Genomic DNA, 24294 nt, shown 5'->3' on the forward strand with positions numbered 1-24294 from the left:
TTCCACTGATGTTTCCGTTTTGTCACCCATCCATTTATGTCTGCTACATTGCATGCTCTTCTTATGTTTTCGCTTCTCTCCCTATCCAACAGACTTTTCCCTGATATTTCGTCAAAGTATTTTCATCTCTGTTGTTTCTAGTAGTCATCTCGTTTTAGATGTATCAGGTCTTGTCTCCGCCGTGTATGTCAATATAGGTCTAATTGTTGCTTTATAGATTATTGCTTTTGTGTCTTGTCTTGGGTGTTTGTTCTTCCAGATTGTGTCATTATAAAGATCCTGCCGCTTTACTTGCTTTAAAGCTTTGTTGTGGTACTTCTTCTTCAACATCTCCGTAACTAGTTATATCTATTCCCAGATATCTAAACCTTGCTTCCTGCTTTATTATTTTCCCATCAATTTCGATTTTACATCGTAGTGGGTATTTAGATGTTGTCATACATTTGGTGTTTTCTGCTGATGTTATCATATTATATTTCTTCACTGTTGTATTGAAGATGTGTGTTAATCTTTGGAGATCGTCTTCTGTCTCGGCGATTAATGCGACGTCGTCATTTAATATGGCGTCCAAACATTTGGATTTCTTTGTTCCCCATTCTGTAAGCATGACCTTTACGGAAAAATACTTAATATCCAAATTTATTTTCTTCACAAACATACACAGAGCGATTAACAATATAATTTAAAATAATATGCATTATACAGGGTGGTCCAAAAAAGAGTGGTATATTAAATATATTTTTCTTAAAACACTCTATATTTGATGACATTTTTGAGTTGTCCTTAAAAAATAAGCAATACTTTACGGTACAGCTTATTTACAGTATATTGGACATTATACACGACGAGATAGATACCAATTGTTACAGTTGATTATTTAGTAAAGACTTGCCGCACGCGCACTATAGTGAGAAGGGTACCTTGGCGAAGAAACATAAGTGAACAGTTCGCTTTCAGTTCTCTCCAACGGCATATCCAATTGGTATCGGTAGATAAGTTTTAAAAACAGTTAGATATAAACCTTTAATTTTGATATATTTAAATTAATTTCTTACCGTAGTTGTGACATCTGACTTTGCGTAAAAACGTTATTCGCTCCGTTACTTCGGGCCCTCAATGCCAGCAGTTGTGAGTAACGGGGATCTTCTTGCATGCCCTTTTCTTCCATACTGTCGATGGCTCTCTGTAGAGCGTTTAAGTTTTCTTGGCCTTGAGGTGGAGGGGGTCCTGAAGGTCCCGAACTGGATGTTGGCGGAAGCGGAGGTCCAAGAGATCCTGGAGGGCCCGGAGATGTAGAGTGAGTCTGTAAAATGAAAATATTCTGAATTCTTTTAAAAGCATGATAGCAAAATGTATATTTACGTATGATAGCAAAAGTATGACATAAAAATGTAATAATGGATTCTAAACAACCTTAAGAAGGCATTTGACAGAGTCAAATTAAAGAATGATATTATACTCAAGAGAGATATCCCTAGGAATACACTGATCATGTATGAAATAATAAAAAAGTAAGAACAAAAAAAGGATAGCTAATGCTAATGGGAGAAACAACTTAAAATAATCTGCTATGCAGACGATACAATACTAATCTCTCAAAGTGAAGAAGATTTATAACGTATGCTGCACCAGTTTAATATGATCGAAAAAAATTTAACATGTTAATTTTCCCAAAAACACAAAATGCGTGATTATAACAGCAAATCTACTTAGTTGCAAGTTGTAAATTAGAGTTGGAGGGTCAAATAATAGAACAAGTAATGGAGTTTAAATGTCTAGGCATCACACTATCTAGCTACGGAAAGCTCGAAACGGAAGTGAAAGATCAAGTAATAGTCTAAGAGCTAGTGTACCCTCCGACTAACGGTCGTCCTGTAAGGCTAGAAATTTTTCCAGTGATAATTCATAGCACACCAAGGCTAAAAACCATGACCTGGCAGGCATCAGCGTGCACGTGTATCTACCAGGTGAATCGAAAAGTGCAAATTTAGGGGGTAAAATAAACTTTCTCCTGTAAGGTTTAAATTTAAGTATGTGTTTGAGTAAGTCATTTAGAAGAAATGTGTACAATGACAGGAGATTCTGAAGAGCATAAGACCTTGCCAGGCGAGGGGAAAGATTTGGGGTTTTTCCTAAAATTATTCTTTTTGCATCGAACAATTTTTTTTTAGGTTTTTTGAATCATTCCAAACAAAAAAGGTCTTTAGTGATTTTTCTCTTAAGTTAATAGTTTTTGTTATATAAGCGATTGAAAATTTTGAAAATTGCGAAATCGGCCATTTTTAACCCTAAATCGGACATTTATCTAAAAATTTCAAAGTTGCCAAGGTAGGTAAATATTCTTTAAACATTGATTGATGAAATCCCAAAGAGTTTTTTGCAATACGATATCGGAAACCCCTTTGTTTTTTAATTGCTAATCAAGCGGGCGCGACACTGTAGTATAAGTGAGGACGTTTGAGTTGGCATAAATTCATTATCTCGAGAATGGGCAAATTTCAAGAGAAATCCTCAGACAGGTCGATTTTTATTTTTAAATTAGGACTTCTTGGCATATTATATATAATACTAGTGACGTCATCCATCTGAGCGTGGTGACGTAATCGATGATTTTTTTAAATGAGAGTAGGGATTGTGTGATAGCTCATTTGAAAGGTTATTTAATTCTCTATTCACTAATATAAACATTAACATAATTATTTATACAGGGTGTACAAAAATTTTTTTTTATTAAATTAACTTTGATTAAATTTGACAAATAGAAGAAAATTTTTTTGTACACCCTGTATAAATAATTATGTTAATGTTTATATTACTGAATAGAGAATTAAATAACCTTTCAAATGAGCTATCACACAACCCCTACTCTTATTTAAAAAAATCATCGATTACGTCATCACGCCCAGATGGATGACGTCACTAGTATTATAGATATGCCAAAAAGTCCTAATTCAAAAATAAAAATCGACCTGTCTGATGATTTCTCTTGAAATTTGACCATTCTCGAGATAATGAATTTATGCAAACTCAAACGTCCTCACTTATACTACAGTGTCGCGCCCGCTTGATTAGCAATTAAAAAAACAAAGGGGTTTTCGATATTTTATTACAAAAAACTCTTCGGAATTTCATCAATTAATGTTTAAAGAATATCTACGTACCTTGGCAACATTGAAATTTTTAGATAAATGTCCGATTTAGGGTTAAAAATGGCCGATTTCGCAATTTTCAAAATTTTCAATCGCTTATATAACAAAAACTATTAACTTAAGAGAAAAATCACTAAAGACCTTTTTTGTTTGGAATGATTCAAAAAACCTAAAAAAATTTGTTCGATGCAAAAAGAATAATTTTAGGAAAAACCCCTAATCTTTCCCCTCGCCTGGCAAGGTCTTATGCTCTTCAGAATCGCCTGTCATTGTACACATTTCTTCTAAATGACTTACTCAAACACATACTTAAATTTAAACCTTACAGGAGAAAGTTTATTTTACTCCCTAAATTTGCACTTTTCGATTCACCTGGTAGATACACGTGCACGGCTGATGCCTGCCAGGTCATGGTTTTTAGCCTTGGTGTGCTATGAATTATCACTAGACAAATTTCTAGCCTTACAGGACGACCGTTAGTCGGAGGGTTCACTAGCTCTTCGACTATAAATAGAGTAAACAGAGTAGCAGGTTGCCTGAATTAAACAATGTGGAGAAATAAAAATATAGGGAAAGAAATGTAAGGCACAATTTACAAAACAGTCTTCAAACAAATAATGACATACACGACAGAAACACGACCTAATACAGACAGAACAAAAAGAATGCTAGAAACAGCAGAGATGAAAATATTGCGAAAAATCGATGGTAAGACACTATGGGATAGATGCAAGGTGGAAAACATCAAGGACTGGGTAAGAAATAGAAGAGTAGAACGGAATAATCATAGAAGCCAAATGACAAATAGACTATTGAAGATGGCGAGAGACGGTTCCCCAACAGAAAGACGATCACTGGGAGATCACGGAAACGATGAAAACTTAGTGGAGGCACATCCAGTGGCGTAACTAACGCCAATGCTACCAATGCGGTGCATTTGGGCGCAGGCCTTAGGGTGGCGCAAAAAACTGATATTCTGGAAAAATTTTAGCAAAAAAAATATGTTGAAGCAAAACATTCGTGGTATTTTATTCCGTTAGCGCCATAACAGACGGGCGACTGTGGGCGGGCACTCTCTGGATCCACAAAAATACATAGTTTCCGATGATTGACCGTGGGTTCTTATGTGGAGTGGACGTTGCATCACAGACGAGCGATTGTGGGCGGCCACAAATACCCCTATATAACCCCTAATAACTTATATTTCAATACTAACTTTTAAATTTCATGTTTCAGGGTCTCTATGAGTCCCAATCACTGCAGTAGTGGAGCTATGTTTTTATTTTCACGGTGCAAGTAGATGGCGCATAAATCGTTTAATTTTCAATATTTTTTTCAATGCTCATGCACATTTTCAAAACAATTGGTACAGTTCTTTTTATTTTAGAAATTAACAAAAAAGTATTAGTACGTTCTTTAAAGGTAAAATATTGCAGAACCTCTAAATTTTAAAGAACCGCTTGGATTTACATGAAATTTGGCATACACAAAAAAAGTGATATCCGATGTGTGCTTTTGCTCTAGGGGTGAGTTTGACCCCCTTTTGGGTGTGAAAAATATATGTTTGAAATAAGTCCGGAAATGGATAAAGTGACTAATTCCAAGCAACTTTTGTTCTATAAAGTTTTTTCTCTGAGTTAATAGTTTTCGAGTTATTTGCGAGTGAATATGTTAAGTTTTCTACAAAATAACCACGCTTTCAGACGGTTTTTCGCAAATAACTCAAAAAGTAAGTATTTGGTCAAAAAAAATTCTTATCAAAAATATAGCACGTAAAAAAGAGAAAAACATGGTGTATATGTTAGGTCACTATACCTAGCAGAAGCAGAGTTATAGCTAATGAAAAATAGGTTCATATTCGTCAAATTCCAAATCGAATATTTTAACGTACCATAACCAAAAAATGAAGCACTTTTTTGGGGAAAAATCATTTTAACTTTTTTAAAGTGTTTAAAAAATGCTTATTTTTGTTTTAAAAAAAATTTTTTAGCATCAAAAGTAAACAAGTTGCGCTCAAAATAAAGTTGGTCCCTTTTGGTAAGAAATCGGGAAAATCACCTACTAATTAACATTTCAAATGAACTTAATTGTTACCACTTCACAAGTTTTTTACTCGCGTAATTATTGATCATATGATCTGTAAGTTTCATCGGTTCAAAGTCCTTATTTTTTAAAGAGCTGTAGTTAAAAGGGCTTGAACGAGTCACTTATTACGAGTGTATGCAAATTTAGAAGAACCGAATCTTAACCAATTTTTGTCGTACAGAAAAACAAAAAAATACAAAGTATTCAGAAAAGTAAAGCCGACTTTTTTTATTGATTAAGATTTTTGGAAATCTCTAAAACAATTTTTAAGTTATTTTGAAAAAAACCATTTTTTTCAAAATTAAAATTTTTAAAAATTTTACTTTAAAACCAAATTTTTTCAAAAATAAGCACTTTGAATGGATGAAACTTACAGATCATATAAACACAACATAAGTAAAGTAACTTGTGAAGCGGTAACGATTAACTTTATTTAATTTGCTAATTAGGGGGTGATCTTCCTGATTCTTTTTTGCCAAAACAAAAGGGACCAACTTTATTTTGAGCGTAACTTGCTTACATTTGATGCTAGAATTTTTTTTATAAAAACAGAAATAAATATTTTTTTAAACACTTTAAAAAAGTTGTAATGTGTTTTCCCCAAAATGCTTCATTATTTGGATATTTCACAATGAAATATTCTATTTGGAATTTTTCGAATATGAACCAATTTTTCATTAGCTATAACTTTGCTTTTGCCAGGTATAGAGACCTAATATATACACCGTTTTTTTTTACTTTATTATAGGCTATAGTTTTGCTAAGAATATTTTTTTCGACAAAATGCTTACGTTTTGAGTTATTTGCGAAAAACCGTCTAAAAACGTGGTTATTTTGATGAAGAATGAACATATTGACTTCCAAATAACTGGAAAAGTATTGATTTGGTGAAAAAACTCTAAAGAACAGAAGTTGCTTAAAATTAGTCAGTTTATCCATTTCGGGACTTACCTTGGACATATATTTGTCACCCCCGAGATGGGGTGAAATTCACCCCCAGGGCAAAATCACACATCGGCACTATATCACTTTTTTTTGATATGTTAGCTATGCGTATGCCAAATTTCATGTCAATCCAAGTGGTTCTTTAAAATTTACAGCAAAAACCGTGAAAGAATGTACTATATGTGTATGTGAATTTCGTACTTTTACGCTAGGATAGCCCCTTAATTTTACTTTCAGTTAATTTTTGAATAATAATGTTTTTTAATAATTAACTTTAAAATTACTGTTATATTTCTTTGAATAATTTTTCTCTGATTGGATATGGCTTGTTCAATGTCGTGTGTACTGAAATTGAAATAGTATCCCCTGGAAGTACGGAGAAATGTCGTTGTTAGTTTCGTTGGAGGTTGGGGGGGGGGGGGGAGAATAAGTCTGGGAATAGGGGCGCACGAGGAATACTTGCATTGGGGCGCAGGTCAGACTAGTTACGCCACTGGGCACATCGAAAAACAGACAGGGTCATGTCTACACAAAAAGGGGAAGAAGAAGAGAAGAACTAAAGTTTACCGAGTATTGTCATCGCCATTTTCCAGACTGTTGACATTTGAAAATAGTTTAAAAAAATATATCATGTTTTTAATAAATGATTATCATAAATATCTCTACATGGTCAGTTTACATTTCTTATCTGAAACAATGCAACAACATTTTTAAAGCCTATATGAGATTAAATATGTCTACATTACTATTTTGTTGTAAATACAGGGTATTCTGTAAAGAAATAAGTAACACCTCGACTTCCACTGAATAATAATAATCAACTTAAAAAATCTCACAATAAAACACTGAAAAACGTTTGTTTTTCTATACTTCCACAAAATTTATTACAACTATGTTATTACTACAGCTGTTTCGGCAAAGTGCCTTTCTCATCACTTGAGAAAGGCACTTTGCCGAAACAGCTGTAGTAATAACATAGTTGTAATAAATTTTGTGGAAGTATAGAAAAACAAACGTTTTTCAGTGTTTTATTGTGAGATAAAAAATGTTCTGCGGCAGAAAGAATCTACCGCGATTGTTCAGTCTAAAAACTTAAGAATTAATAGGACGTCGGATTTCAATAGAAGTTCAGTCACGATGTTATCAAAAGCTCGGATTATAGGCAAAATGCCTTTTTTTGCCTATTATAATGGTTTTTTGCACTTTTTGCCTTTTTTCGTAAATTACGCCTATTTGTGCCTTTTTTAAAATTTCATGGTACTACCCATGATATTATTCTATTAGTTACTAAACCATTCTATAATAAAATTTTGGGTCAATAATAAAATATCAATGGTTTGTTTATATAACAGATTTCTAGGAAAATGTACCTGATCGAGACTTGAGGGTTAACTATTTGGAAATCCCTAAGCTTTATTAGTTTATTATCAGTTGTACAGTCGGTTACTGTATCAGAGTTTAGTCACAAATTGCTATATCCTAGTTTAGTTTTGTTGCGTATACCGAAAAGCAAAGAACACGTTTTAAATTAAGGCTATGGATCGCACCTTATTCGGAACTTTCTCTAGAAGAAGATGGAGCATTTTGTAAACCATGCGGCAAATCGGTAAGTTTTATTTTTTCTCTTTTTTTTTCTCGTCCCACAACATAACTAATTTCTAAAGCGGTTTTAGAATTCTAATAATTTTTTTTTAATTCTCAGATTTCAAGTAGAAAAAAGAACTTTATTGACCAGCATTGTGGAACCCCACTTCATAAACGTAATTTGGAAAAATTAAATTCCTCTAAGTTAGCCCAAATATCTCTGCGGGATAGTTTAAGCAGTTCAAAAAAAAGGAGGAAGACGCATTTAAATTTGATTTATGCCAGATGATGATTGCATCCAACATTCCTCTATATAAAGTTAATAACCCTAGTTTTAAATGCTTTTTCGAAAAATATCTTAATAAATCCTTACCGGACGAGAGTACATTGAGAAAACATACTGTGGAAAAATGTTATGTGGAATGTATTTAAAAAATTAAGCGGGAGTTAGAGGGCAATTTTTTGTATATTATCGTGGATGAAACGACAGATGTATGCGGCAGGTATATTGGGACCGTGCAAGTTCGGCAAAGCGACCTCTATTTCTACGCTCTGTACTTTTATTCGCACTTTTAATTATATTGGCCAATTATATTAGTCCTGGTTGCTGGATAATTGTCAAGACCATAGTCCAAAAAAATAATAAGAAGAAAAAATAAGATGCAGGTTATGTTTAGCAAACGTAAACAATTGTATGTAGTAAATAAAATCAGTTATTAAAATGCAGTACTGCAAGCAAAATACAATTAATTAAATTTACCTTTATATAATAATTGCATATCATATCAATATTGTGGAGCAATATATAATTTTTCTGCGTCAGTGACAGAAGGTATGAAATATACGTCAATTTGACAATTTCAATTGACAATGTGAATTATTTAAGATAGTTGCAATATTTCTCCGCGACTCGCGCACGGTCGTTTCTCGTTTCCCTTTCCAAGTACTTGCACACCGCGAATAGCTAATTTAATGATTGGAATTTTGAACGAAAACTTTGCGAGAAAACCTTATTTAGTTGCCGTTAAAGAATTGGAAAAAACAAACAATTTAACAATAAGTCGATTTATACAAGATAGTTTAACAAACCTCTTTTTACCCAACCCTATACCAGTGAATAAAATAGTTTTAATGCTTTCAGATGCTGCGGCATATATGTTAAAAGCTGCTGTTAATTTAAAGATTTTTTATCATAATTTAATTCATTGCACTTGTGTAGCCCACGGGGTAAATAGAATTGCTGAAGAAATAAGAAATCTGTTTCCGTTGGTAAATAATTGTTTAAATTTTTTGAAAAAAGTTTTTGTAAAGGCTCCCTTGAGGGTGCAAATATATAAAGAAAGACTAACCTAAAGACCTAAACCAGTAATTACAAGGTGGGGAACCTGGCTCGAAGCAGTTTTTTTTACTTTGAACACTGCAATGAAATAGAATTAGTTATGTCAGAATTTGATTATGATATTTCCGAAGCCATTCGAGAAGCAAAAAAAATATTAAAAAATCCCAAATTGAAACAGGAACTCGCTTATATCAATGACAATTATAAATTAATAGTTACCACAATTACCTTATTAGAAAAACAAGAGATAAATTTATGGGAGTCAGTAAAATTAATAGATAATTTAAAGACGAAAATTAAATCGGCACCTGGAAGTAACGGTCAATTAATTTAAAAAAAAATGAAATATGTTTTCGACAAGAATGAAGGTTTTTCGTTTTTATCTAATGTTGCTAAAGTTTTGAATGGGGCATTTTCCGAGGAATTACAAATTATGCCAGATTTATTATCCGCTCTGAAATATGCTCCAATTACATCTGTCGATGTCGAACGTTCGTTTTCAATGTACAAATTAATTTTAAGTGATCGAAGACATAGTTTTAAGACCGAAAATATTGAAAAACATTTAGTTGGTTCTATTAATGATAAAATTTTAAGTGGTTACAATGTTTAATTATTAATTAACAGTTATTTAGTTACTAGTTTATTTATACTAATGTGTAAATATACCTGCCTTAAGTTAATATTACGTTAATTCACTTTGTACAATAAATAATAAGTTATATTCCTTTATTGCCTATATTTTGCCTAAATGTTAATATTCCTGCCTTTTTTAATAAAAATCTTTGCCTATATAGGCGCCTTTTTCTTCAATATTTGTTGCCTATAAATCCGAGCTTTAGTTATCACTTATGCCTTGCAGAGTACTAAAAGATGAAATCAAGGAGAGTAATAGTTTATGTACCAAGTCAGTAAAGTGACTCTTTATCGAACGAGTCTGATATTAAGAGAAGAGCGAGCGTAGCGAGCGAGGCGAGTAACAGATGAGTTCGATAAAGAGTCTTTACTGACGTGGTGCATACAAAATTTTATCGCCAACACAATCTGATATTGGTTTTGCAATTTACAATTCAAGAACTTTTTAAATTTTAGACGTAATAATAATTTCATGACAGTGATGACAGATAAGTTTTTGAAGATGGTCGCTTTCGATTTTTAATCGATAGTTGTCAATATTGAATAATTACTAAATCGGTAAAGTAAAATACCAGCTTTTCGAATATATTATGTGAAAATATTTTTTTACGGATAATATTTTTATATGAATATAATAATTACAAAATACTACAGAATATCACTTTTTGACATAAATGAATTGATAATATCGCAAATTTTGTACAATATTTTTAATAAATAAAGTAAATACATGTTAAGGGCAGGCAAAGTCCAAAAATTGAATTTTTTAAGTTTTTTTTGGGTTATGATTGAAAATTATTCTCTGAAATCTTCTCTTTCCAACGATATATAACACATTATACATTATAGTATAAAATGGTTACAAAATTATTTGTTTTTTGAAGGTCTGCACTCAACTTACCATGTACCTGTAGTTTTATAGCCTATTCGAATGTTTTATGTATTTGCGATTTCCCGAATACTAGTTTTTAACTTTTGGTGTCAAATATCACTGGATCCTTAGATGATAGAATGTTCAAATTTTTACAGTAGTTGTAGATACATAATATCAAGTCCCGCGTAAAGTTTTATTGAAAAATGTACAAAAACAAGAGGAACAACGAATGCATGTGGCGGAAATGAGAATGCTTAGATGGGTGAGTGAAGTGACAAAAAAGGATTAAATTAGAAATGAGTATATTAGGGGAAGTCTAGGTGTGGCACCAATTGATGCCAAAATGAGAGAGCATAGGTTGAGATGGTTTGGTCATGTTCGACGTCGAGACGCTAATCACCCAATACGAAGAATTGCTGAAGTGCAGATTCCTGGAAGGAGTAGGAGAGGAAGACCTGGGGGAGACGATTAGGCAGGACATGTTGGTAAAGGGGATTAATATTGATATGACTCAAGATAGAATTGTATGGAGAAATGCAATTAGGGAAGCCGACCCCGCATAGGGAGAAGGCAAAGAGAATAATGATGAAATGAGGGCCAATAAGTACAATAATTAATGAATGACTTTAGTGATGGTTGGCGATAAAATGTATGAAAACTGTGGGGTTTTTTTAGGGAACTCTACGTTAAAATTGAATTTTGTTTTGATAAGAAAATCGCATAGGCGATTTTCTTTTTTATCCATTTTACGAATTGGTAGAGCAGTATTTATTCTATTTTTAAAAATTTTGGCACACGGGCTACTGGTGCTTTAAGGTTGTTAATTATGACCTAAACATGTAAAGTTAAAGAGGTCAGTTTTCGTGATTTTCTCCTTCAGGTCACTTAAAAATTTTCTAGTTTTCGCGGATACATAACCTGAAAAAAAGATATAACGGCAGGTTGTGAAAACAAAAATTTTAGCTTGGATTTTCAGAAAAACCAACCTAGTTCAACTAAATTTCCTCTTTTTTTGCTTATCTCATGACATTTTCAGTACACAAAAAGGCATGCAGGGTTAAAATCGGGGTTGAATTTTATGTCTCTTGCTTGTTGTTTGGTTTTATACTTTAGACTTTAGACAACATAAATAAACTATTTATTTTTTTAGCAATATGGGGGTATTATTATTATATTCTGTAAAAGTCGCAAAATGCGCTTAAAAGCTGTAACTAGCATATTTTTCTGTATTTCAAGAAAATGAAATTATTATTACAAATTAAAAAAAAATGTATACCATTTTTATTCAGTTGCAATGCGAAGCCAAAACCGTCTTAACTTTTACTTAGATTAGAGAGTGCAGCCAGCACTCTTATCGACGATTTCACCTCTTGTTAGAGGCTCTTCAGAGAATGCATAGGCTGCTTTCTCTACTCCAGGTAAACATTTTTCGACATATTAGTCCCCCATTGCAACTGACTCGAAGGTAGTAGGTGCGTAGCGGCATCTGCTAAATGAAAGACTAAGTTTTTCAACCTAATAAAAATATCGGAATGGGACGTTTCATCGCCGCCGGTTAATCGCCGCCGTTTCGATGCCGCCGGTTCATCGCCAGTTAGTCAGTTGATTTTGTATTATGGGAGATGACACGACACGACGTTAAATTCAGTTCAAAACTTATGACAAATAAAAAGATAAAAAATATTATTATATTAATTTACTGTTCTATTTCTACTTCCCCTAAATTGGATACTAAATAGTATTAAATTTGTAGTGTTAAATTATATTTTATATTCTAAAAGTTTAAAAGATTAAGTATGGCAACAGGAATGGTCATATCTCGCATTTCCTAGAATTCCTAATTAATGCTAAAAATAAATAATAAATGTTACTGTTGAAAATTGGTCTAAAATTCGGAAATATATCAGTTAGCGATTAACTGACTGGCGATGAACCGGCCCGCGATGAACCGGCCCGCGATGAATCTGCCGGCGAACCCGTGTTGAGCTGCCCCCCCCCCACTTGCAAAAATTAAAAAACAAATAGCCCTGATTTATGAGCTATTTATGAGCTCTCATATTCCGCAAACTAAAAATTTTGAGCTCGTTCCACTGAGCAGGAATTTAATACCCTAGTGGGGGGGCTGAGTTAGCCCCCCCACTACTTAAAAATAGGAATATTGAATCGGTTTTTGCGGCAGAATTACGAGCTATTTATGAGCTCTTGAAATTATATACTTTCGATTTTTGAGCTCATCCCCTTCACCCCCAAACAACCCTTTAATTGATTTAACTTAAGAGAAAGATGCTGAGAAAACTTAAAATATATCGTATTGCGGATATAATTCATATAGCTTATATACTCTAAGAATAAACTATTAAATCAAGAGCATTTCGATTATTGAGCTACAACCCCTTCGCAAGAAAACCACCCTATCTTCCCGGCTTAAGAGAAAGTTGTACTTAAAATGCATTAAACTAATTATTTGGCGACTACATATCATTTAATAATTTATAACCTTCCAAATTACGCGCATTTAGATCAGTAAATTGCAATTTATTTTGTATAGTGCAGTCACTGAAGGTAAAAATCAACGATTACCTTCAATTTCGGTGAACCTTCATCGATTTTCATGAAAATTGGTCAGTGGTTAGAGGATACGTCAAGAAACAAAGGTGACATGGTACCACCTTGCGCCTTTACCCTGAGGGTGGATACCGCCCCTTCTCGGGGGTGAAAATTATTTTATAAAAAATAAATGCACAAATCAATAAAAGAACAAATTAAAAGCAAAATTCATTATATAAAGTTAATAAAATAAGTCAATACTTTTTAAGTTATTAAAGATCAAAGATTTTAATTATTTGTGAAAAAAATGCATGTTTCGGAGAGGTTTTTTGTAAATCACTGAAAAACTTTAAGTTTTTACAAAAAAAATAATAATAGTTTAATTCGTATAGCTTATATTCTAAGAATAAACTCTTAAATCACGCGTCTTTCGATTATAGAGCTACAACCCCTTCGCAAGAAAACGACCCCATATTCCCGGCTTAAGAGAGAGTTGTTCTTAAAATAATTTAAATTAATTATTTTTCGACTACATATCGTTTAATAATTTATGAGCTTGCAAAATATACGCATCTCAATTATTGAATTGCCATTTTCTTTCTATAGTGCAGTCACTGAAGGTAAAAATCAACTATTACCTTCGATTTCGGTAAATCGCCATTTATTTTCACGAATTGACAATAACAACTTGGAGTTTTAGCCTGGGGTATATGTCACCCCTTCTCGGGAGTGAAAATTACTTTATTAAAAATAACCCCACAAATCGAGAGAGGGACAAATTGTAAGCAAAATTTGTTATATAATGTGATTAAAATAAATCAATACTTTTTGAGTTATTAAAGATCAAATATTTTAATTTTTGGAAAGAAAATGCATGCTTTAGAGCGATTTTTCATAAATGACTCAAAAACTGTAAGTTTTTACAAAAAAGTTTTCATCACTAAAATTGAAGCTAATAAAAAATATAATAAATTGCTTACTTGAAAAACCCTTTAATGTTAATTTAAAGTAAGTTATTGGTAATTAAATGTATATTTTTTTCCGCGACTGTTCAAATCTAAGGGTTCAAGCTTAAATAAAGGGAGATGCATTTTATAACACTTAGGTACTAAATACTTGTCAAAGTACTTAGAAATACCTATGAAAAATAAGATCCAGAAAAAGTTGATAGTATCAAAATCCGCTCACCAATTTTCGTGAAAATGAATGGAGATTTATGAAGATTTAAGGTTATAGTTGATTTTTACCTTCAGTGACTGCACTATAGAAAGAAAATGGCAATTCAATAATTGAGATGCGTATATTTTGCGAGCTCATAAATTATTAAACAATATATAGTCGACAAATAATTAATTTAAATTATTTTAAGTACAACCCTCTCTTAAGCCGGGAATATGGGATGGTTTTCTTGCGAAGGGGTTGTAGTTCAATAATCGAAAGGCGCGTGATTTTAGAGTTTATTCTTAGAATATAAGCTATACGAATTAAACTACTATTAACTTTTTTGTAAAAACTTACAGTTTTTCAGTGATTTAAAAAAAACCTCTTCAAAACATGCATTTTTTCACAAATAATTAAAATCTTTGATCTTTAATAACTTAAAAAGTATTTACTTATTTTATTAACTTTATATAATAAATTTTGCTTTTAATTTGTTCTTTTATTGATTTGTGCAGTTATTTTTTATAAAATAATTTTCACCCCGAGAAGGAGCGGTATCCACCCTCAGGGTAAAGGCGCAAGGTGGTACCATGTCACCTTTGTTTCTTGACGTATCCTCTAACCACTGACCAATTTTCGTGAAAATCGATGAAGGTTCACCGAAATTGAAGGTAATCGTTTATTTTTACCTTCAGTGACTGCACTATACAAAATAAATTGCAATTTACTGATCTAAATGCGCGTAATTTGGAAGCTTATAAATTATTAAATGATATGTAGTCGCCAAATAATTAGTTTAACGCATTTTAAGTACAACTTTCTCTTAAGCCGGGAAGATAGGGTGGTTTTCTGGCGAAGGGGTTGTAGCTCAATAATCGAAATGCTCTTGATATAATAGTTTATTCTTAGAGTATATAAGCTATAGGAATTATATTCGCAATACGATATATTTTAAGTTTTCTCAGCATCTTTCTCTTAAGTTAAATCAATTAAAGGGTTGTTTGGGGGTGAAGGGGATGAGCTCAAAAATCGAAACTATATAATTTCAAGAGCTCATAAATAGCTCGTAATTCTGCCGCAAAAACCGATTCAATATTCCTATTTTTAAGTAGTGGGGGGGCTGACTCAGCCCCCCCCCTAGGGTATTAAATTCCTGCTCAGTGGAACGAGCTCAAAATTTTTAGTTTGCGGAATATGAGAGCTCATAAATCAGGGCTATTTGTTTTTTAATTTTTGCAAGTGGGGGGGGGGGCAGCTCAACACGGGTGGCCGGCGATGAACCGGCGGCATCGAAACGGCGGCGATGAACTGGCGGCGATGAAACGTCCTAGACCCTAAAAATATTTGTAAAATAAAATATTTTTTAAAGATTTTTAATTGAAAAACTTATTGGTCCATTTTCCTGGTGACACCTCCAAGGCTTCTACAATATGCAAGCCAGATGGATGCTGCAGTGAAGACAAAAGGGAAGGAATTCTACAATATGCAATTCACAACCCCTGTCTGCAGCTTGGTAAAGTTCCAACGGAAAATGGACCTAGTTACTCTATAGGAGTAATACTAATATAAAATAATAAAAATGTATACCATTTTTATTTTAAATTTTTAAAATTTTTATTTAAAAAAAAACAATTATTAATATATTAAACAAAGATTCATCTTCTAGGACAAAAATATAAATAAAATAAACAATTACCCAAGGTATGTATTAGTATTAGTAGCTGTTTTTGTTTTAATTGTATATATCAAAGACCTCACTTATGTGACGTCCTGACCATTTTTCTATTGTTATTATGGGTTAAACAAATTGCATTTATTTACAATAAAAACTCTGCAAATAAAATATATTGTTTACATCTATCTCACACGTGATAAATCTGTCTAAAGTAACCTGCCCTTGAAAGCAGTGTGTCAAGGTCTCTTCTTTATTGTTAACATTGCAGAACGTTTCGCAGTCTACATCTGAACATACTGTTATCTGTGAATTAAAAATAGCTAAAATTACTAATTGAAGTTTAATAAATAAAAATGAATGCGGTTCGCCAAATCAAGATCAAGGTTGTAAAGAAAACTCACGAGGAATCGATACAGGGAATGTCTGTAAATAATTAATAATAAAATTGGTTAAAATAAGTCTTATTAATTTGTCAGAAATTAAAGTTAAAATGTGAAATTCATATAAATAAGATCCAACACATTTTTGGAAATTGCTTGAATGCTTTGTTTTGGAAATTGAATTTCCCCATTTGACTGCTTTCGTTTTTCTTGAGAACTCCACTTGTTTTCCAGAACTCTCTGGAAACTTCAGTATTGAATCCTACCAGTATACCTATCCTCCAGTACACCTATCAAATACTACAATAATGGGAAAAAATAGATACAGGATACTGTAACTTATTCTCAAATAGGAAGGCGAAGGCTGAAGCCTTCGCTATGGTAATCGGCAATGTCGATGAGGCACATAAAGCAGAAAAACCAATTGAGGAATAAACACCAAAGGATTTTGTACATTCCTCAGGATCTCAGGACACTAAACGTCCGTTAAGATGACAAAATGATTCCGAAAATATATCATTAAATTTGGAGGGGAACTATTTTGTTTTTCTTTTCCAGTGAATACTGAATCGTAAAGAAGTTGATATAACGGTTCTAAAAATATGGTAAAATGCAATCAGTGGATAAAGTGGAAAGTGGATAATACATGGGCACATAGAGAGTCAGGTGAAATGACAAGATTAATGAATTGAATTAAGGGCACAATATTGTAAGATTTGTTAAAACTTAACGGTCGCCAAAAAGGAAGCGAAAGTAGCAGTACCAAAAGCTAAAGCATAAGCGTATTCAAACCTATACGATCAACTTGATACCAGGGAAGACGAAGCAAAGATATATAACATAGCCAAACAGAGAGCAAAGAAAGCAAAAGATTTTAATCAGATTAGATGTATCCGAGATGAAAATAATAAAATACTAATTCACGAAAAGGACGTCAAAAGAGATGGAGAAAGTATTTTGACAGTTTATTAAATGAAGAATTTCACAGACAGCCTGTGGAGTTAACGGAGACAGTAACAGCAATGGTTACCAGAATACCACACGAGGAAGTGGCTCAAGCGCTTCAAAAAATAAAGAAAGGAAAAGCAGTCGGGCCAGATGATATTCCTGGGGAAGTATGGAGAGCATTGGGAGAGACAGGAATAAGTTGGCTAGCAGGTCTATTTAATAGAATTATGAAAGTTGGACAAATGCCAGATGAATGGAGAAGCAGTATATTAGTACCTGTCTACAAAAACAAGGGAGACATACAACAATGTACAAACTACAGGGCTATAAAACTACTTAGCCACACCATGAAAACATGGGAGATTGATAGACGGATTCGTGAAGAAACCGAAATATCCGATAATCAATTTGGCTTTAGGCAGGGCAGACCAACAACAGATGCAATTTTCATTGTAAGGCAACTGATGGAAAAATACAGGAATAGAGACCAACGCTCATATGGTATTCATTGATCTTGAGAAAGCATATGATAGAGTTCCTCGAGAGATTCTGTAGTGGGCACTCAATAAGACAGGAGTCCCTGGTGAATATGTAAAGATTGTGAGAGATATGTATGAGGGAATAACGACTAGTGTTAGGACAGGTGTGGGAGAGACTGATAAATTTCAGGTGAAAGTAGAATTGCACCAAGGCTCGGTGCTTAGTTCTTATTTATTCTCATTAGTTTTGGACCAGATAACAGCGAAACTACAGGGTATCATTCCATGGTGCCTAATGTATGCTGATGATGTAGTGTTAATAGGAAATAGTGAAAGAGACATAGAACAAAAACTGGGACAGTGGAGACAAGCTCTGGAGGAAAAAGGTTTAAAACTTTTAATGAAATTCCTTTTAAGGAATTTCCTTTTAAGGAAAACTTAAAATGAGAAAGCATAGGTTAAGATGGTTTGGTCGTGTTCAACGTCGAGACGTTAATCACCCAATACGAAGAATAGCTGAAGTGCAGATTCCTGGAAGAAGTAGGAGAGGAAGACCAAAGAAGACCTGGGGGGAGACAATCAGGCAGGACATGTTGGTAAAGGGGATTAACATTGATATCACATAAGATAGAATTGTGTGGAGAAATGCAATTAGGGAAGCCGACCCCGTATAGGGATAAGGCAAAGAGAATGATGATGATGGGACCTGTACAGAGAGATAAGAAAATACAAAATCAATAAAGAAAATATTACAATGGATGTCGATAGAAAGACGAAAAAATGAAAGACAAAGAACGAGATGATTGGTTGACGTGGAAGACAACCTAAAAACTATGAATGTAAGACAATGGAGGAGAAGGGCGTAAGAGATGGTATGTAGGAAGGACCTAGCCAGATATGCAAATACCTATCCAGGGTTATGATGCCAAAAGGTGGCGGCTTGTCCTATGAGGCAAGTGAGGCAGTGCCTCACCAGTATATCAATCGACTATTTACGTTATTTCGTTATTTCATAATCAGTTTTTTAAATATAATTTAGTTTTTTGAAATTTCCTAAATAACTTTATTTTTATGAAAAAAATTAAAATCGGTACGGCCCTGACTCTTTATCTTTGTATCCGTCTTCCACGTGCCAGTATTATATGCATCATGCATCTCATTCCAACTTTCTCAAATCATTACAGATGAGGCTTGCTTTAAACCTCCTTGTCTAGCATACTATTTTCTTAAAATTATCTTTCTTATTTACTCATTTCTTAAAATGGGACAGTAAAAGCGGCAAAATTTGAAAAATGTGGCACCAATTCTGGGAACGAAATTCATCCATCCTTGAGGCATGCCTCAACATGTGTTTTTTAGTTATGAAGTTAAGTACTTGACCTTGCTTCCCTTATTTGCTATGGACGCTTGTATTGTAGTTTTGTAAAGTAGTTTTAGATATACATAGTTTTATATTAGTTTAGATTATGTTTAGAAGATTTTATCAATGTCATACTGGCTGTGTGGCATTTATCAATGCCAATTAAATAAATAAATAAAAAATTTAGAAATCATGCTTTCTTTTAAAATGATTTATTTTCTATAAGCACGCTTTTTATAAAAAAAAACATAAAATAAAGTACCAAAAAAACGAAGTTTAACCCTTAGTTTACTTAACATAAAAATCAATCTTATAATATAGGTAACAGTAATTTGCTTACTTGCTTGCTTGTATTTCCCTATATTCAATACATTTACAATATAAGATTGGTTCTAAAATGAAGTTATCACGTGTTTATGGGTATATTCTTTGTGTACAATAATTTCATTTTGGCAACTGATTAATATTAACAGAATCAGTAGTCCATTGTTGTCATGTAGTAGGTATGTAATGTAAAGTTTGCTTAATATGACTGTACAACGCTGATGAGACCAAGGAAGGACGAAACATCTGATTCATATTGGTTTGATATGCTATTTTGATTATGATATTTTTAGCTAAAAAACAGCTCCTATGAGTGTGAACCTGTTGGAGGCTTAGAGCTTTCGTTGCTACTCTTTTGCGAATAAAATTGTTATTTAATATTTTAATACCGTTTGCAAGCATTAAAATAAATACGGCGCCGTTCTGTAGACGCCCTAGCGAGGGTTCGGCAAATAATCCCCGGACAAATAATAATCCCGGACAAAAAATCCCCGGACAAAAAATCCCCACAAAAAATCCCGAACAAATAATCCTCACACATTTTTTTGGACAATGGCAATGTTTTGAACGTAGTTATTCAAATCAGAGTGAGCAAAAGATTTAAGCAAATAATATTGGAATATGATTCTCACAGCCTTACCTCATTCCCCATATCTTCCACGATTTTTGAAAAAACTCACACTCTTTTGTTACGTAAAATTTGAAGTTTTCGATATGGAATTGGAATTCAAAATAACTCTATACACTGAGGCTATTTGGAGGAAATTATTTGCCCGGGATTTTTTGTGGGGATTTTTTGTCCGGGGATTATTTGTCTGGGGATTTTTTGTCCAGGGATAATTTGTGGGGATTTTTGTCCGGGATTATTTGTCCTAGCTTCGTCCTAGCGTTATGACGTCACAAAATCGACCTTCCGGCCATTAAAGAGAAGCTAACCATCATAATAAAATTCCTCAGGTGTAGTGTGCCTCACCACCTTCTACTATCACGAGCCGCCCATGCCAAAAGAAGAAAAAGAAGGATAATACACATACATGTTGAAGAATGTGCTTCCTAAATAATTTTGTCAGTTTATTTATATCAACTTTTTCTTATTTTCAAATCATTAGTACCTACATATTTTTTCGTATTTCCAAAAAGCATAAACGTTTTTTGTATCTCCCTGTAAAAATCCTGAAAGTGAACAATTCCAATCTACACCAAGGCTATTAATTTTTACAATAATATTCCGTTCTGTCTCAACATTAGTAATTAGTATTTGACAGCAGTAATAGGTATCTAGTCGTTAGATGTAATGGACTCTGTACAAGAATATTACGATTTCGTGTTGCCCTTGATAAAGGAAGCGGGACAGGTAAGTAATTTTTACTGTTATATTAAAAATATTTTTTAGAATATGTACACATTTGAAACATATGTTATAGGGGAGTGCATATAGATTTTCAATTCGGAAAAAATCAAACAAGATAGAACTTTTTGTAATTTCATTAAGAAATGTTTAATAAACAACATATCAAAAACTTCTACTCGAGAGGTGGGTGCTTCATTTTTTATTAAACAAATGAACTACGAAGTTTGATGTTTTTTTAAATAACTCCGAAAATATAAATTTTAGAACAAAATTGACTTGACCATTGAAAAAGTCAGAAAATTTTACAAAAAAAACCTTATATAAATAATTTTCTAAAATTAAATCTGTATCTTCTATAATTTTTTATTTATAACGCTAAAGTCACCCTTCTCACAAACATTGGCGCACTGTAAACTAGCGTACGTCGAAGTGCACGATTGAGTTATTTTCATGTAATTCTTTAACTAATGGATCAAATGAAATTTTACAAATTGAACCTAAAAGAAGAATAATTAAGCTATCCTATGGTTATAATAAAAATAAATAAAAAGTATCGGCATAAGTACGGAGGGGGGCGGAAAGTGAGCCTTACATGAATTTTGTTTAAAAATGATTTAAAAATGTGTAACTAATACAATTTTTACTAAAAAGGGGTAGTTCCCTGGGTTGGCTGTATACCTTATAGTTAAACAAACTGGAACATGAAGTAAAAACCACTTCTATGTAAAAGGTATATTTACTAAAAAATTTTTAAAAATCGCAATGGATTCAATAAAATGTGTTCATCAGAACGTTTTCAAACCTATCGGTCCATCATCAGTGAATTTGGATACTTGCAAAATAGCCCCAGAACCAAACAATGGTTGTGATTATAAATAAATCTACATTATGTTAAAATAAAATTAAAAAGGCTAAACGCCGATGTTCAAGGATTAAACCTCTGGGAACATGGTGAAACTCTACCCGAGGACCCAATCAACCATAGATGGTTGATTGAATCCTTGAACATCGGCGTTTAGCCTTTTTAATTTTATTTTAACATAATGTAGATTTATTTATAATCACAACCATTGTTTGGTTCTGAGGCTATTTTGCAAGTATCCAAATTCACTGATGATGGACCGATAGGTTTGAAAACGTTCTGATGAACACATTTTATTGAATCCATTGGGATTTTTAAAAATATTTTAGTAAATATACCTTTTACATAGAAGTGGTTTTTACTTCATGTTCCAGTTTGAATACAATTTTTCTTATAAAACCCTGAATTTTAAACAACTTACCTTTCAAGCATCGTACTAAATGATAATTCATTCAAAAAAAATCTCAAAAATTTAATTCAAATGATATGACGTCTTAAAAAATGTAATTTTTGAAATCTTCGTAGTTTTATAGAATTACCACCACTTTAAGACGGTATTACTCAAGTTTGAACAATTGAACAGATCTATTACAGTTTTGTAAGTGCTTTTTTAAAGCTTAGGATGTAATCTTTAAAATGCACTATTTTACTTTAGAAATGAAATAGACTATTTCTTTTTGAGAAAATTAAGAAAGATAACAAAAATGTAATACAAAAACCGAAAATTACCAGCTAAAAAAATGTTTATATAAAGTGATCAAACCTTTTTTCTGTAAAACTGACCTAAAATACATTTAATAATAAACTTCAACAATAATAAATGTTCAACAAAAAAATTTTTTTTAGCTCTTATACAGTATGTCTGCGAACCTATTGATAACTTTTTTATTATCAGTTTTACGAAAAAAAGGTATTCTTTATAAAATACTCTACATCGTATAGAATCTAAGATGCAATCATCAAATATCAAATTTAATGAATTTTATACGAGGTATGTCAAAAAATATGAATTTCACTCAAGAGTAAAGTATCGTTAAATTTCACAATATCGAAAATTGTAATTAAGAAAAGTTGTTTCGAATTGAAAAATTTGTTTTAGTGTTCAATTACATCTTTCTAATTAAAATATTGTGAATAATAAAGGCACTTAACTCTTAAGAAAAAATTAATATTTTTTACATATATACATATATATATATATATATATATATATATATATATATATATATATATATATATATATATATATATATATATATATATATATATATATATATGTTACACTTGAAGTTTCCGCGGGAGCTATATGTGCTTTCTGTTGTTTTCCGGGTTTGACTCCGCGTTGAATAATTTTGGTTTTGATAAAAACCATTATTTTGACGACGTTTCGGCAAGATCTCACTTGCCATTGTCAAGTCAGGTAGTTCCGCTTCTCGCTGCTGCTTGAAGTAAACTGAAGTAAAAATTCAGTTTACTTCAAGCAGCAGCGAGAAGCGGAACTACCTGACTTGACAATGGCAAGTGAGATCTTGCCGAAACGTCGTCAAAATAATGGTTTTTATCAAAACCAAAATTATTCAACGCGGAGTCAAACCCGGAAAACAACAGAAAGCATATATATATATATATATATATATATATATATATATATATATATATATATATATATATGGTTGAAGAGGGCGAAACACATTTCTAAGAACTGGTGTTTGGATCTTTGATTCTATTCGAAAAATTTTTCCCAGCCAGAAATAGTGGATGTGTGAGTTATTCGTAAGGGGATTTTTCCACATTCTCTATTTCATTTGTTTGATTTCGTACGAGTGGTCGTTAAACCAGTACCTGTGGATCTTTTGATCACTGAGTGTGTTTCAAAGATCTACATCTTTTGTTTTTTCATAAACATTATCTTACTTATTCTAAAGTAATTAGGGAATTAAAACTTGAGACTGTCATTTTCAGGTTGGGCGTAGATTTACGCTCCTGTTATGTCTATGTCTCGGATGTTGTTTTTTGATGGAATGTGTCTAAAGATATTCAACCTCTCATCTTTACCGATGAGCCCACGTTGGTTGAAGAGGGCGAAACACATTTCTAAGAACTGGTGTTTGGATCTTTGATTCTATTCGAAAAATTTTTCCCAGCCAGAAATAGTGGATGTGTGAGTTATTCGTAAGGGGATTTTTCCACATTCTCTATTTCATTTGTTTGATATATATATATATATATATATATATATATATATATATATATATATATATATATATATAATGTTCTTGAACTCCTAAGTGGAGCATAGAGCTTCAGTGAAAACGCGCCATCGGGTTCTATTTTGCGCTAGGGCCTTCACCTCATTCCAAGACTTTCCTTGACTTCTTATCTCGTCCATGATGGATCTTCTCCAAGTTTGTGCTGGGCGACCTCTTTTTCTCTTTCCTTGGGGATTCCACTCTAGGGCATTTTAGGGCATTTTTTACATACCTCGAACAAAATTAAAAAAGTTTAATATCTGATGGTTGTATCTTAGATTTTAGACCAGGGAGAGCATTTTATGAAGAATAACTTTTTTTCGTAAAAGTGATAATAAAATAGTTA

At 32.6% G+C, this 24294-nt stretch overlaps 2 protein-coding genes across 2 annotated transcripts in view; one reads left to right on the forward strand and one right to left on the reverse strand.

Moving 5' to 3' along the window:
- LOC114331958 (ATP-dependent helicase brm-like) overlaps nt 1-24294 on the reverse strand; it is a 120696-nt gene that overhangs the window by 43890 nt on the left and 52512 nt on the right. Inside the window, exon 3 of the mRNA XM_028281650.2 lies at nt 1056-1303. Coding sequence (XP_028137451.1) covers nt 1056-1303 — 248 coding nt within the window. The remainder of the gene's footprint in view (nt 1-1055; nt 1304-24294) is intronic.
- LOC114331963 (uncharacterized) overlaps nt 20681-24294 on the forward strand; it is a 52907-nt gene continuing 49293 nt past the window's right edge. Inside the window, exon 1 of the mRNA XM_050650940.1 lies at nt 20681-20840. Coding sequence (XP_050506897.1) covers nt 20781-20840 — 60 coding nt within the window. The 5' untranslated portion in view covers nt 20681-20780. The remainder of the gene's footprint in view (nt 20841-24294) is intronic.

This window comes from Diabrotica virgifera, chromosome 5, assembly GCF_917563875.1.
Source record: "Diabrotica virgifera virgifera chromosome 5, PGI_DIABVI_V3a".
NCBI lineage: Eukaryota > Metazoa > Arthropoda > Insecta > Coleoptera > Chrysomelidae > Diabrotica > Diabrotica virgifera.